Raw genomic sequence first — 16,733 nt, forward strand, 5'->3', positions numbered from 1 at the left:
GGTCACGAGTGAACAAGGATTAGCTCTGCTCTGACGAAGCCCCCATACTTGTGCAATAGGGTTCACATCAGGCTGTGGAAAAAGTGTTACAGTTTTGGCAGGTATCCACTGACCCTGCTGATGGCTATCCACAGCAGCCGCGTGTAGCCTCCAGGGATGCAAATCACTTTAAGACTCGTCAGATATCAGGGCGAGCAACCAGCCTGCAGGCATAGTGCCTTAATGCTCGATATGGGGAGATTCTAGGAGCAGCCACATGATCATGGGTTTCTCTTCCCACCTCACATCTCCAGGTGCAATCCACTAGAATTGCCTGATCCCCTGTAAACATACGAGTCATTCGGAAAGACTTCCCTACTTTCCCCCCTTCTACTCTTTTCTCTTTTTCCCTACAACGCTTGGCCACTAAATCTTAGCTGAACCCTCACCCCTTTCCTACAGTGCCATCAATAGCACATCCCATTGCTGGCCTTGGAACGTATGCCAGGAAGCCCAAGCATCTACATGTTATATGGCTTTGCCAAAGAAGGTAGCATGAGGCAAGAGGCTCCAGCACTGGTGATAGTCGGGATAGGGCTTTGCTGAAAATACGACTTTATTCTTCTCAGGATCCTTCTCCTAGATGGGCTGCAGTGAGCCTAGTTGTATGTGATAATTATGTAGCCAGATAACCCAGACAGTGATCTTGTCAGCTCTCAACAGCTGAAGAGTTAGGCTTGGACAATCTGTGGATGGGTGTTCCAGGTAGTCCAGAGAACGGTGCTGGTTATTCAGAAGGTCAGACGCTTCTGAGCCAATATTTAAACAGTTCCTCACTGGGGTTCTCAGAAATACTGTGCTCCCCCAGGTGCCACCTTTGAAATACGTTGTAAATTGATCAGAGCTAGGTGAAAACTTTGAAAGATTATTTGTTTAAATTTTTAAACAAATTCATAGAAAGCATCGAAATGTAAGGCTGGAAGAGATAGTCAAGAGGTCATCTAGCCCATCCAAACCCGAGGCAGGAGTAAGTATATAGTAAGTGTAAGTTGGTAGAGCTGGTTGACATTTTTTTAAATGTAAAATTTCCATGATTTTTTTTAACTGAATATTTGAATTTCCACAAAAATACAAAGTAAAACAAAATAATTATGCAAATAAAAAAAATATGGAGGAAATGTTTGCAAAAAAAATCACTAGTATTTTTCAAGCAGATTCATAAAATTCACTTGTACTATGTTCATGTCTCTCATTACACCTGCTTTCCACAAACATCCTAGCAAGTGAGTTTACCGCCAGGAATGTGCAAATTGAAACAACAAATCCCAGGGGAATACTGAACATTTTTTGTTGCAGAAAGTGAATTTTGAATTCATAATTCCAGATGTTTATGCCAAAAATTTGACTCTAAGAGCTCTGCTCATCCAATCAGGCCAGATAATCGTAGCCTGTGACCAACACATCCACTTAATAAGCTCAATGTGCAAACTACTAATATCAAATACTCAAAGCAATACTTGAAATGAACAGCCCAGAGGCTGAACTATGATAGCATCAAACATTTGATGGATAACCGTGGAAACTACAATACGGTCACAAGCAACTTGTCAGTATTAAAAAGGGGTAAATTTGATGAAGAAATTGTTTTCTGTGAGCAGTTCATCCCTCCATGTCCTAAGTGGTCTTAGCCCTTAGGGGTTGCTAAAAGTCCGATGCCTCTTTTTTCTGGATGAGCAGCAGGTGTAAATCCAAGTGAGTAACAACAAGAAAGCAGAGGACCAAACTTACTACTGGTAGAAACTGATGCAGCTTCATTGAAGTCAGTGGAGCTGCACTAATTGATACCAGCAGAGAATCTGGCAAGGAATTTAAAATAGCAATTCAGAAATCCCACTGAAAAAGAAAATGGCTATGAAAAATCAACTGCCTCTGTAGCCAGAAGTGTAAATTATTTGAAATTATGCTTTTAAAGATATGTTTTCTACATGTTTTTGTTTCAGTAAAGCTGTTATTTGTCCCAGTGTTGTGACCAAAGTCTACCTACCATCTACACACCTAAAATTCCCTGCTGCATTACTGGGACATGGCATTCTTCTTCATTTCTTGTCCTAATCTGTTGAGAATTGTTACTGTGCACTCTTCATCAGCTAATGTGATCAAGCCCAGAAGTGGTTGCATCTCAGCAGTAGGTGGAATGACACCTATTGTCATTGTAAATGAATGCAGCCATCTGAGGCTTGGGAAAGTTGTTTGCCCAAAACTCTCTGTTATCTAAAATAGCCAAGTGCCCCAGTGTTTATTAATTACAATGAAACCTCCCCCTGATTACTTAAATTCTTTCAGTGTCCCTCACCTGGTTTGAGTAATAAAATGGGGTGTGTGTGTGTGTGTGTGTGTGTCTGCATATGTGCGTGTGTGCATACTCACAATATTCATTTTTAAAAGTCCCGTGTTTAACTATTTTAGTCCATAAGCTCTCACAGATTTAATTGAAAACTCATATATACGCACCGAAGCTGCTCTGTAAATCTGAGGAAGATGCACTTCAATCCCTCCTTTCAATGACAAGCAGAACCCAGCCTTACTTCCAGAGGTGCAGTAGTGTTAATGGATGTACAGAAATACATTGGAAGGGCTATTTAAATATTCCCAAATAGTACAACTGAGATTCTGCTTTTGCACATATGTATGGTTTCCATTCCTGGCCAATGAGTATTGCAAGGGCAGAATATGGCCTTAAATGCTCTACTTCTAATCTTAACACCTTGGCATTGGTAGGTTTAGACTACTCTCTTTAGCTTGTGGGGTATAGTCTATTCACAACTATATCACTAGGAAATCCCAAGAGCTAAGGGGATCAGAGCTAAGAGCCCAGGTCAGGTTAGCCAGGTCAAACAAAAGGAGGTCAGCTGCAAGATTGATCATGTGGCCGGAGAATCTGCTTACTCCACGAGTTGAGATGCTGGCGTGAGGCTGCTTCTTGAAATGTCAGGCTGTATCACACCAAGTCCTTTTATAAGCATCAGAAATATCTTGCTTGGGGAAAAGTGTTTGACTTCCGGAGTAAAATGAGTCACTCGTACAGTGCAATGTTTTCTCTGTGTGCGTGTTTTTCACTTGCTTTTGTTCAAACTTTTTGTGATGTTGCTCTTTCCGAACACCAGCTTGTAACATCTTTGAAAGCCCACTCCACATTATTGCATTTGATTTCTACAACAAAATGCCTCATTTAAGCCTAATAAATTAAACATACGGGAAAGACAGAGGGAGAAAAATTAGCTGCAAACATCTGCACCAGACTAATAGTTGATTTGCCTATGGAAAACCCTGCTGCCATGGAGACCGAATTTCAGAGCTTGTTTCACTAGGAGGGAGAAAGAGTGTGAGAGAGAATATGAAGGGCATGGAGTGAGAATGAGACAGACAGGGAAGACGAGGAAAATGCAGGGAGAAAGGAAGGTGGAGAAAAAGATCCAATCCCCCAGCAAACCCTTTCACAGGTACAGTAGTTGTTTCCAGTACTGCCGTTCTGCCCCTCCCCAGCTAAGCAGAAAGGCACACTAATGTTCAGATGATAAAAGGGCCCCCACGCTCCCACTATATGCTAGATTCCTGTATGCTGTTGAGTCACAAACCCATAATTCTCACCCCATCCGAGACACAAGAAGCGCTTGCGAATGATGCGGTTCCGTAACCTGCCCGTCACAGCCATGTAGGATTGCCAGGCCTCTGTCAGCACCCAACAGAAAGAGGAGAGGAAGAAGAAATGCAGAAAAGCTGCCACCAGTGTGCATATCACCTGGAGTTGGGAGGAAAGGGATACAGGTGAGATTAGCAGCAGGGAAGGGGAACAGCTCCCAAACCGCATTCTAGAAGGAAGCTGGCTGGAATCAGACAATGGAAAGATGCATTTCACCTTCAAGGTCCTGATTCAGCAAACCACTGAAGCATGTGCTTAAATTTTAAGCATCCCATTGAAGTCACTGGGACTTGAGCGTATGCTTAATGTTAGGCACGTGTGTAAGAGTTTTGCTGAATTGGAGCCCAAGTGCATCCAATGGGGAAAAATTCTTGTCCTATCCAAATCAACTGGATTTTTGTCCTTGACTTCAATGGGATCAGGATTAGGATTTATTTTCTAAGTGGCCAAAAATGCTTGGGGTCAGACTTTTAAAGTATTTATGTATCTATCTTCAGGTAGAGGATAGATCTGCTCAGACATTAAAATGGCATGGAAACTTCTCTACCCAAAGAGCCAGACATGCCATATTACTGACATCAAAATCACAGAGGTGAGATCTGCAGAAGGCTATTTAGCCCATGTCCCAGTCAGTCCAAAATTGTTACTTACAGACTGAGCGAATGGATCATGTGTAGCTGAGGAGAATGATGACTGTGGAGTGGGATGATAGCTGTCTACAAGGAGGAGAGGAATTGTCCTAAAGGGTATAACTAGGAGTAATGGGATGACATTAAGAAAAGGTAATTTTGGAAGGACTATAGGGAGAAATTTCATAATAGTGAGAGCAGTCTCCCAAGGGACCAGGAAGAAGCTAAAGATAGTTAAAGTTAGACTGGGGAAAATACTAGAAAATGTGGTATAGGAAATAATCCCACAGTGGTAGGGAGATGGACTGGATAACTGAAAAGGCCTTCTCCATCTCTCATTCCTCTGGGCTGGATCTTCAGCTGGTATAAATTGGTGTAGCACCATTAACTTTGACAGAGCTATGCTCACTTTGCACCAGCTGAGAATCTGGCCCTGTCTGCCTGTCCCGCTGCCCATGCCATGCTAGCTGAACTTCTATTTATAGCACGCAAGTGCAATAAAACTAGAGCAGGTAAATCTACCAAAGCTGGAAATTACACTTTCCAGCTCTAGTGCAGACATACCCATTGTTCATCAAGAAGTCTCGAGATAGTAAGAACTTTTTTCCATTGCTACACCATGCTGGGTTCAAACCAGCAGCTTTCACAGGAGAGACTGCTACTCAAGCCAATTTACCAAGCTGTTCTACTAGGGTCCATACAGGGTGCTTACACTTCTCTTTTTGAAGAAAAGATTTTTTTTTTCCTTTGCAGCAGACATATTTATAGACTCTAAGGCCAGAAAGAATCTTTGTGATCATCTAATCTGACCTTATGTGTAACACAGGCCAGAGAACTGCCCCAAAATAATTCCTAGAGCAGATCTTTTAGAAAAACACCTTGTCCTGATTTAAAAATTGTCAGTGATGGAGAATCCACCACCACTCTTGGTACGTTCTTCCAGTGAATAATTATCCTCACTGTTAAAAAATGATGCCTTATTTCCAGTCTGAATTTGTCTCGCTTCAAATTCCAGCCATTGGATCATGTTAGATCTTGCTCTGCTAGATTGAAAAGCCCATTATTAAATATTTGTTCCACATGTAGATACTGATAGACTTGTGATCACGTCACCCCTTAACCTTCTCTTTGTCAAGCTAGATTGAGCTCTTTGAGTCTGACACTATATGGCATGTTTCCTACTCCTTTAATCATTCTCGTGGTTCTTCTCTGAATCCTCTCCAATTTACCAACATCCTTCTTGAGCAATGGGCACCAAAGCTGGACACAGGATTCCAGCAGTGGTCACACCAGTGCCAAATATAGATGTAAAATAATCTCTCTACTCTTACAAGAGATTCTCCTGTTTTTCCAACTTAAGATCACATTAGCTCTTTTGGCCACAGCATCACACTGGGAGCTCATGTTCAGCTGCTCCACCATGACCCCAAATCTTTTTTCAGAATCACTGCTTCCCAGGATAAAGTGCCGCATCCTGTAAGTCTGGCCGACATTCTTTGTTCCCAGATGCATAGTTACATCTGGCCATATTAAAGTGCATATTTTATGCTTGTGCCCAGCTTACCAAGTGATCTAGATCATTATGAACCAGTGACCTGTCCCCTTCATTATTCACCACTTCCCCAATTTTTGTGTCATCTGCAAACTTTATCAGTGATGATTTGATGTTTTCTTTCAGTGATTTATAAAGATGTTAAATAGCGGAGAGCCAAGAACCAGTGTTTGAGAGACCCCACTGGAAACACACCTGCTCATTGACAATTCCCTGTTTATAATTACATTCTGGGACCTATCAGACAGTAGGTTTTTAATCCATTTCATGTGTGCCATATTAACTTTGTATCATTCTAGTTTTTTAATCAAAATATCATGCAGTACCAAGTCAGATGCTTTACAGAAATCTAACTATATTATGTCAATACTATTAAATGTATCTACCAAATTTGTAATCTCGTCAAAAAAAGACATCAAGTTAGTTTGACAGAATTTATTTTCCATAAACCCATGTCAATTTGCATTAATTACATTACCTTTCTTTCATTCTTTATTAATTGAGTCCTAATTAATACCACATAATCGTGCCTACAATATATTACTCAACTCACAGAAACGAATGTTTGACAGGATAATGCAGGGCTCATTCCTTTTGTATTGCCTTACAATTATTTAGCCCCTATCCAGCACTTTCATCGTTGAAGAGTTTTGCAAATAGAATCAGATTCTGGCCTTTGGAGTGCCACAGGTGGAAATGAAGGACAAATTCACAATACTGAAGCGAATCAATGACAAAGAAACCCTTGGGGGGAAATGGAGCTGCAAACCCTTGCCAAATTTTCAGACGCTCCATCATCAATAATTCAGCTTTTATAAATTTCTAATTTAGACCCCATGGAGCCCAAACCTTTTCTCTGCGTAGTTTCTTTCTCTGTTCCCTCCTGGAGACTGTTTACTAGATGGCTGAGCGGAAATCCAAGAATAACCTTTCTATTTATGGGGTTTCATGCATATTTATGTTCAAAGAACTAATCTGCCTCTTGCAATCACAGTCAGAAGCACTGAATTGCCCACTAAAGGCTCTGATGAGGGACATCCATAAAATGGGGAGCAAAAACACCAAGGACAAACTAGACCATAACTTTGCACCGAAGCGGGACAGAAATAAATAAAGGCACAGGAGCAGCTCCACCAAAATTGTTGACTTTTTTTTTTCCCCAGGATGAAGTTGCTTTTTTAGCGACCAGAGCCAAAGAGGAGCCACAGCCGTGGTCCTCCAGGATTATTAAATGGGAAGGATCTTGGAGAGATGCTGTTCTTCATCGCTTTGGCACACACATCTCTTGGCTTCAGCTGAAGTTCCCAGTGAAAGCCCCTGCAAAGCCATTCTCGCCATCCCTCCCAGCCCACTCTACCACTTAACAGACCATGCACAATGCACAAAGAGGGCAAGCTTATGGCTTTACTTTCGCAGTGCACATCGTACGAGGGACTTGCAGGCCTGGGGATTGAGTCCCTCTATTTATCCACAGAAAGTATGACCTGAGCAGCAGGAGCAGGGAAATGTCTTCCACACTGGCCCCCAGACACGCCCTGGCACTGAACTGAAAGGCCTTCTCTAGGGACCAAAAGGCTAGTCAGTCTGCTCATTCAGTCCTAGGGCTTCCCTGTAATAAAGCTTCAAGAAGAGACAGCATAGCTAGCACTGATCTTATGAGACCTGGGTTCTAGTCCTGGTTCTGGCACTAGCCCCGTAGGTGACTTTGGAGAAGTCCCTTCCCATTTTTAGGGCCTAGTTTCCTGATCTGTAAAATAGGGATAATACAGCACAGTGGCCTCCTCTGTGAAGTGCCTTCAGAGTGATGGATGATAAGAGTTGGCTGGTATTATAAAAGGTGCCAGTAGGAGAATTAAAATGCTTTGGCTGGCAAACAGAATCATTATGGTAGCCTGCTTGATAATACAGAGAAGGAGCGTACGTTAGTGGCTACATCAGGGCAACTGGGTATTCCAACTTTGTCACCGACTCACTCTGTGACCTTGGGTAAATCATTTAAGCTCTCAGGCTCATATCTCCAAGGTACTTAGGTGTCTGACTCCCATTGATTTGAAATCTAAATACCGAGGAGGTGCTGGGCCCCCATGCCTTAGCTCTGCAATGTGTACAATGGGTCTCATGACACTTTCCTACGCTAGAGAGGGTGCTGTGAGGCTCTTTTTATTCATGCTTGCAACATACTTTGAGCTCCAAGGACGAAAGCCAGCCAAGAAGGGCAAAGCATTTACAGTGCAGAGTCGCTGGGGTTCCTCCCCCACACCCTGCCCATCTGTCTTTTTGAGTTTTTGGAAGATAAAATGGCTAAAGTCTTACAAACAACCATGCTCCTTTGCTGCGCCATGTGCCCGCTAACTCTAGGCAGATATTCAAAAATATCATATTGGTTTTTCAGGAAAGCCCTGAGGATGCTCCCAAATCATCAAGGAGCGAGCAAGAAAGAAAATTGAAATCTGCCGTTTAGTGGTGTCTCTGACACATAGCTAATTAACAGAGGGAGGCAAAGAGGGATGAAGGGGAAAGCTGCCTGAACAGATCAGCTCAGTGCTAAATCAGAGAACAAGAAATTTGTATCCTACCTTATTCCGGGTCTGGGTTTGTCCAATCAGAATGAGAGCATTGGAGGAAATGATGGACAGGCAGAAGTTGATGAGAATGACAGAGCGTTCTGAGCGGATGTATCTGCAAAGAGAAAAGAGGGAGGGGACTACTGTATTTTAATTTGTATTACAGTAGCTCCTAAAGGGTGCAACCAGATCAGGGCCCCATTGTGCTAGGCACTGTATAGATACTTAGTAAGAGATAGTCCCTGCCCTAAAGATTTTATAATCTCCACAGACAAAGGAGGGGGGAGGGCAAAGAGGTACTGTGACTTTCCCAAAAGGTCACACAGCAGGTCAGTGGTAGAGCCAGGAACAGACCTCGGGTCTATGCTCTAGCCACTAGACAACGCTATCTTCCTAGATGAGACAGGAATATAAATGTTAGAAGTGGATGCGCTGACAAATCAGTGGCATACTCAGTCTCTGCCAGTGGCAAAAGCTGGATGCTTTAGGGGAAAGCACAGGACTCCGACTGTACAATACTACCCTATATGAGGATGAAGTTTCTTCCTGACCCCAGGCAGTGATCAGCTGGTGCCCTGAAGGACAAAGATTGAAAACCCCTGTAATTTTTATCCTAGCTACTGTCGGTACAGATGCTATTCTTATTCGTATAAACGTCTAAACCTTTTCTGAAACTTGCTAAGCGCTAAAAGTTCTCTTCAGTTCAAATGATGTGAAAGGGGGCCTTGAAAAGCAGCTTTAAACAACAACGCAGACGTGCTAAGATTTCCAAAAAGCAGTCACAGAGCCACAGGCATGCAGGCTATAAAAGGAGATTACAAATAAATGCATTTTCTCAACAAACTGCTTGAAAATTAACTTTCCCCCTTTGCTTAACCTGACAAGGCATCCCTGAAACAGAAAATAATCATTGATTGGTTTCTAAAGGTGCTGCTGATATCCTTTCCACAGGAGTTGGGGGGCACAAAGGCCTTCAAAAAACAGGCCAGTCATGTAGGTGTCTAAGTAAGGATTCTGGTGCTGGACTCTGGGAATCCACAGTAGCAGCTCTTGACTTTAGCACCTCCCGGCCTCAAATCATTACTCCTTTCTGATTATCAATGCACAGCACAGCTATGACTTGCTCCTGAATTGCGTGTGTGGAATCTAATTAAACTCGCTCATTAATTTGGGGAGATTTCTCAGTACACTTCTAATTAAAAGAAAAGAAAAGAAAAGAAAAGAAAAGAAAAGAAAAGAAAAGAAAAGAAAAGAAAAGAAAAGAAAGTGACTGCATTACTCAGCAATTGACTTAGGGCCCCGTCCCACGCATGAGTCACTTTACTCATCCAAGTACTCCCACTGACATTGGTGGGCGTTTGCCTGAGTCGAAACAGGACCTTAGGCCCAGGGAAATTAGAGAGTGAGCTCTCTTAGCATCCCCTGGAGGTTACGGCAGGATTTCTCTCTGAAGTGTGTATTCCAGCATGTTGCCTAGTAATTTAATATCAGTGACTAATTTCGGGCAACAGTAAATATGTCGGGCTGTGTACTGAGCTCTGGATTCCTTGCTGGCCCAGCCAAAGCAGCATTCGCTGCTCAGTGCGCCAGGTGCCCGGGCTGTGTTGAGTGGGACCATGTGCTGTTGGTACACGGCCTGCAGCCTTCAACTCCACTTTACTTCCCTTTCCGTTTTGCGTTCAGGCAAATATAAATGCTCAGCACAAACTCCAGCTGTGGCTCTGTGACACTGAGAGTAACTAGGTTTATGCTGAAAGCAGCAATCAGCCCAAACTTCCCTGAGACTCAGGTCTTGAGCTCTCACTGAAACTAGGCTCTCAACCAGTTCTCCCCAAGACTCATCCTCCCCCCCACATCCCCGGAAAGCCTCTTTTGGAAACTCCAGCCTGCAGTTATCTTACTTGGAAATTCAGCTTCAGTTTCGCTTGAAAACTGAACCCAATCTTTTCCCAATATCCACCTCAAATTCACCTCAGCTCAGTCCCCAGGCTTTCTCTGACTCCCCATTCCAATCTAGGCCCAATGTTCACGCACACTGGTGCTGGGTTCACTGACAGGTGAATCCAGCCTGTGTCTCAATGCAAATATTCTGGAAGTCTCTAGTCAGCAAGCATCCCCTTCTTTCAGAACAGATATGTTCCATGCCGAGAAATCACCACTACAGCTTCCAGCTCTGAACCACCAACCCTCTGCTGCTTGCACACAGGAAGCAGGAGGCAGTACCTTGCCACAGAGGGTGGTGGAACAAGGAGCCTACATGGGTTGGGGGGTGTGTGTGTGTGTGGATCCTGGCAAGGGGAGGCAAGAGAGTCTGGCCTGACTTTGCCTAGAGGCTCTAATCTGGTCCCTCCACTTAGCAATCACAGACCCTACCACTCCCAGCACACTGCCCCCTAGGAGCTACCTTTAACCCAGGACACTGGCCAGTCCAGAAGGCATGAGACACCCCAGGGCTTGGCTGGGATCTGCCAGGTTAAACATTGGTTGAACAGTCACAAAACCTTCACAGTTCAGCTTTCAATATTATCTCAGCCCTTGCAAAGGCTAAGAGGGAACCGTATTGCTGGGGGAGACCAGGTAATTTGAACGGCAGTAGGGATATAGGCATGGGAGAAGGAAGGGGAATAGACTGTGGGATAAGAGGGGAGAATTGGGAACCTCTACTCCACCTGGAAACAGTAGACATCAAGGACCACTGAGGACGCTGCCAATTGTCTTGGCTCCGCCATTTCCTACCAGTGTGTGCCAAGCACTAGTCCTGGAAGAATGCCCAAGTCTCCCTATGTCTGATATAAATTAGCCATAAGACATAGGGGGTAAACGGGTCAAGCTCTCCACTGGCCACGAGCCCAGTGGAAGCTGCTCGGTGGCAACAGAAACTGATGCTAAGATTAAAAAGGCACATGCAGACGCAATCCAACAATGGTGCAGTGTCAGATTGGGTGATGCAGATGCTGCAGCAGCAAGCCATGTAGTCTGGAAAAGCCTTCCTTTTCCACTTCCCCAAATCCCTGGTGCCCAGCACCCTTTTCCTCTCCTGTCTCCCTGGGACAGGGCGACGTGTTCTCAGAGGGCAATGCGGGAAGTTATGGCCATCTGGTGGGTTATCTCTGAAATTCCCAGGGTGGGGTGAGATAGTCAGCACACAGAGGAAAACTCAGAGCTTTGAGTCATGGTAAAGAGCACACAGAGCAAATGTAATGCAAACCATTGAGTGGGGGCAAATACATGCTCTGGATGGGAAGTTATCTGGACATTCACAGCCAAGTGAAAGAGGATCCGGAGTGGGCGGAAGGGGGAACCTCCCTTCTTTCTATGGCATATGTTTAGGAATAAGCATACTCTCTTCTTGGTTTTCCAGCTTGGTTTTCCAGCTAGCTAGTACAATGATCAGAGCAGGAAGACACATGTCCTGGACTCCATTCCCATTGGTGCGATACTGGGTGAGTCGCTTAATATTGGCAAAGTGCTTTAAATTCCTTGGGTCAAAAATTACATGAATGTAATCTATGTCAACTTTCTTTTTTTCCTTGGGCTCAAGACACAAAATTGTGATCCTGATTCTTGAGTCTCCACAGTCCAGGGCTTTTTGGATTCAGTCTGCTTGAACAGAAATCTTCCATTACCATTATTATCATACTCATAATCATCTTGTCAACTTCACGGCCTGACCTAACCCTGATTCCCAGAGAATGGCCCTGATTCCCCAAGGCCCTGCAATACCTGCAATCATCTACACCAATGCAAATTGTAAATGCTCCTGTAAATGCTCCTGTTCCCATTACACCTATTCTGCACCAATTGTAAGTGACGGCACAAGGTACAGGGCAATGGACAATGAGGCCCAGTTGCCTATGGTCAATGCAGATTTGTCCTGCATTCCCCAAGGCAGTCAACCTTAGTCAAGTCTTGGCTGACGGTTTGTCATGGAATGAGCAGCTCGTTTATAATGAAGTACTGGCCATTGAGGTCTGCTCTAGCTGTGACCATCTCTATCTCACTCCAGTATCCAGATTACCACAGCTTCATCCTTACGGAAACAAAGCCCCTGTGCCTTCATCATTGCCCTCATCCTAGAATAACTCGTAAGGCAGCAGTCGTCCCTTCTGGCCCGCACTCCACTTGAGTCTCTGTGCACTCTGAAAATACTGAGATGAGGGGACATTCGGGGCCTGCCCTCTTCCACCTACGCTACCTACACACCACATCCCAAAGGTGCCACGGCACAGCACACTCACCACTGCATGAGAGCACTGCACATTCCTCTCCTTGAAGTTAAACGCGACTGCCTTCACCCACTAAAGCACAGGAGATCACACCTCCTGATACTCCAGGGTGCTTCCGATGGGACAAACCCCGCCAAAATTGAGGCAGTTGGGAACCCTAGCTCCAGCTTCTCCAAGCTGCAGGGAGAACCACACAACTATGCTTCTTTCGTTCTTTCTTTGTAACCACACTTTCTATCTGGCTATCTTCTCCTATGACCCCCCACCGCAGTATCTGAGCACCGCTAGGGAAGGGAAGACAACTGGATTTAAAGCAGGGCCAGCGTGAAACAGGAGGCAGAAGCACCTTGGCAGTTCATGGACAGCCACAAAAATTACACTCAGCTGTGAGGAGCAGAAGGTGAGACTCACTCATGCTGATATCTTGCAGAAAGACATGGACGTAGCTTTCACACAGCCATCAGTGGCAAACCACAGAGGCATGGGCTTTTCTGCTTGTTGACTGGCTGATGAGAGAAGCAGTGGGAGAGCTAATCAATACAGAGCATTGATCATGGTGGTATGGAAAGGTCACTGCAGCTCAGTGGGTTGCTGCACAACATTGAGATCAGGGATGGAAAATATACGAGAACATTCATGAATGCTCCTGGGTGTCAAGAAGCAGAGGAAAAGAAGTCACAACAATCAGAGCTTTGCAAGAGAATCAGATGACCTGGCCCATCCCCAGCCAGGGAGGAATGTTCCCTACAATCTATCCCCCTTGGCTTTGCCCATTTGTGGGGCATTTTTTGAGAGAATTCTGCACTCATATAACACTCAGGATGGACTGTTCTGGGCAGAGAAGTCCTCTCTTTACCCACAGAACATGTAGAGCACACGGATCACAAGCAGGCTGCATCTCCAAGCCTGACCAGGAGCAACCACTGCTGGGGATGGGGAGGTAGTTCAGTTTTCATGGCCCATTATGTCACTGGCTGCTCTGTCAAGGCTGCAAACAAAGCGAGTGATGTACCCTTAGTGGAGGGGGTGAGTAAGGGTTGCCACCATCTGTCCACCAGGAACTGGACTGAGTCCACCAAGGGATCACTAAACAGCCCATCAGACAGTAACAATGTTCAGTTTGGAACCACATTCTGCCAGTTTGACTGTATCTGAACTGGTCACTCGAGCCAAAAAGCTCCAACTCACTCTCACTGATAGCCTGGCATGTATCAGTATGGGGAAACAGCTTCTGAGGATTTGACTGAGAACCCGAGGATTCTTTCATGTTCTCTCGGGTATCTTGCCCATTCTCCAAAATTCCTGAACTCCCCCTTCCCTCTTGCTCTCATTCCCATTCCCTCTCTCTGCCTTCTCATACAGAAGCAAACGCTAGTTGGGCACAACTCTGGGAATGTTTCCAAATTATCAGCCTCAGTGAATCTATTCATGAGAACAGGTTGGTTTTCAAGCTGAGCCTACACACACACATGCTCCAGCTGCCTTTGTCCAAAAGTCTGCATGGGAAATTCTCAGCTAAATCTCCACAAAGCAGCTGAATTCCAGTAAGTGCTCTCCACAGAACACCATGTGGGTAGAACGTTGTTGTAACAAGAAGCTACTTTCCCACGCATTGGCAAAAGGCCAGGTTTGCGGAGTTCCTGGACTCGGATGGTAATGACTTAGGAATAATACAGCTGGACCCACTTCTGAGAACTCCCCATTGTCTGTAGGAGATAACATGGCTAAAAGGGCTGACTTGATCCTGGGATGTGTAATACACAGAGGAATGTTGAGCAGGAGATATTACCTCTGCATACAACACAGGGGAGATTGCTACTGCAAGTGTGTCCAGTTCTGGTGTCCGCACTTTAAAAAGGATGTTGAAACAATGAGGAGGGTTCAGAGGTGAGACACGAAAATGATTTGACATCTGGAAACCTGCCTTACAGTGAGAGATTAAAGAACCTCACAATTAATTTAGCTTATCAAAGAGACTTTAAGAGGCGATCTGATCGCAGGCTGTAAGTATAGGGAGAAAAATTCTGATCATAGAGAGCTTCTTAACCTAGACAAACTTGAGTCGCAGGCTCACTTGGAAACTCCTGCCTGTAGTTGGCTTGCTTGGAAATTCAGCCTCAGGTTAAATATAAAACTGAGGCCCAATCTTGCTACAAACTAGCCCCAACATTCACCTCAAACTCACCTCGACTCACTCCCCAGGCATAGGCAAACCAAGACCCAGCGGGTGGAATCGGAAGCTAAAAAATTCAGGCTGGAAATAAGGTGTACATTATTAACAGTGAGAGTAGCTGACAATTGGGACAGTTTACCAAGCAATGTGGCACATTCTCTGTAATGTGGAGTCTTTATAGCAAGGTTGGACTTTCTAAAATATACACTCTAGCTCAAGCACAAGTTGTTGGGCTCAATGCAGGAATCCCTGGGTAAGGTTCAATGGCCTGTGCTATGCAGGAGGTCAGACTAAGCCCCTTCTGGCCTTATAAACTACAGAGTTACATGTACCTGGGCTTTGAGTGGGGTCTTTCCTCTGGAGACTCTATGCCAGTGCAGGCCTTGGATGCATCAAACTTTGTATGTTAAGGAGTCAAAGCCACCACAAAAATGCAGCTACTTCTGGGGTGATACACAGCAGCTGTTTAATAGTGAACAGTAACCCTATTCAACAGGAAGTGAAGAAGAATCCCATATTTGAAACTGCAGGGGGAATTTAGGCAGACAGAATGTAGCTATCTAAATTGGGATTAGGCCAGGATGCTCGGTTTAATACACTTAATACACTTAAGTTTATGAAAATTGCTGTGGGATCATTCGGACCTACATTTTCAAAAGTGAATAGTGATTTTGGGTGCTTCGGTTTTGCCCATCTCCAACATGAGACACCTTAAAGGGTTCTGATTTTCAGAAAGTGCTGAGCAACCACCCTCTGAAAATCAGGCCTCTTAAAGTGTCCCAACGTGGACACCCAGGAACCGAGGTACCCCAAACAGCAAGTCATTTTTGAAAATGTTAACGCCTGTGACTCAAGTGTTCAGAGAACTAGCTCCATTGCCTCTCCAGCCAGCACCATACTGGGTTATGTGCCAGAGAAGAGAATGCCACCTACTGAGCCACCAACACCACGTCGTTCAGCACCTGCTCGTCAGAAAATGGCTCTACCTCGGATACCCAAACATCCACAACAGGAGGGCAGAACCTCCAGAATCCACCCAGCCCAGGTGACAGCTGCTGTGCCCAGTGAGAAAAGTGGAGAAAGAAATCTGTACCTCCAGACAGAGACGTAAATGATAATCAAGAGCAAAAGCGTCAGCGAAGATACTCCACAGCCTACGATTAACGTGACAGAAGGGACCAGCACCTTTTCCATGTTCTGAAAGAGAGAAAACAAGAGACAAAAAGAATGCTCAGCAAACGCTACCAGCTCGGTTTCATAACAAGATCTTTCCCCCACAATTGCCTGAGCACGTGTCAATTGACCTGGCGACCACATCAAACTGAAACAAACAAATAGGATGTGAGAAACAGACACATTTTTGGTTGACTCAGCCTCTCATCAGGCCTGATTCTATTCTCACATAGACTGGTGTAAACCAGGAGGGATTCCAGTGAAGTTAATGGAGACGAACAGTGTGAAAGTGCTGCCTGAGAAAGGAGAACTGGGCCCTTCATCTTTAACACGAGGCTCCCGAGAGGGTTAATGAGGCAATGGCAGCAGGCGGTCCGCACGCTCGCATGTTTACAAATCAGCTCTTCTGGGAGCTGCTATCATTGCAGCTCGGAGGATGAGAAGAGGGTGAAAATCTTCCACCAATTAGAAAGCACCATCTGGCAGGCAAGGAGACAAAACAAGCGAAGAGGAAAATAAATAAATAAACTCGGTGATAACATCCAGCTGGAATGGCCATTGTTTCACCATCCTTCCTCGACTGCACCTGGCGTCTCTTCCTATGCAAAGCAAGCCGGTACACTTGGAGGGAATTCACCCAAATTACAGGATCCCACCTGCCCCTACTCCCTCACCTCCGTCCTGTCCCCTCTCCTGGGAAAAGAAAGGAGTTAACTAGCTACCCATTCACAGCCAAC

At 44.9% G+C, this 16,733-nt stretch overlaps 1 protein-coding gene across 1 annotated transcript in view; it reads right to left on the reverse strand.

Moving 5' to 3' along the window:
* The window catches only part of ADGRB1 (adhesion G protein-coupled receptor B1), a 76,825-nt gene extending 60,808 nt beyond the window's left edge, over positions 1 to 16,017 (reverse strand). The window contains exons 1-3 of the mRNA XM_077810909.1: positions 15,917 to 16,017; positions 8,437 to 8,539; positions 3,628 to 3,778 (exon numbers count right to left, since the gene is read on the reverse strand). Of these exons, the coding sequence (XP_077667035.1) occupies positions 3,628 to 3,778; positions 8,437 to 8,539; positions 15,917 to 16,017 (355 nt within the window). The remainder of the gene's footprint in view (positions 1 to 3,627; positions 3,779 to 8,436; positions 8,540 to 15,916) is intronic.
* Positions 16,018 to 16,733: the final 716 nt, after the last annotated feature.

The sequence above is a fragment of the Eretmochelys imbricata genome, chromosome 2, assembly GCF_965152235.1.
Source record: "Eretmochelys imbricata isolate rEreImb1 chromosome 2, rEreImb1.hap1, whole genome shotgun sequence".
Taxonomy (NCBI): Eukaryota; Metazoa; Chordata; order Testudines; family Cheloniidae; genus Eretmochelys; species Eretmochelys imbricata.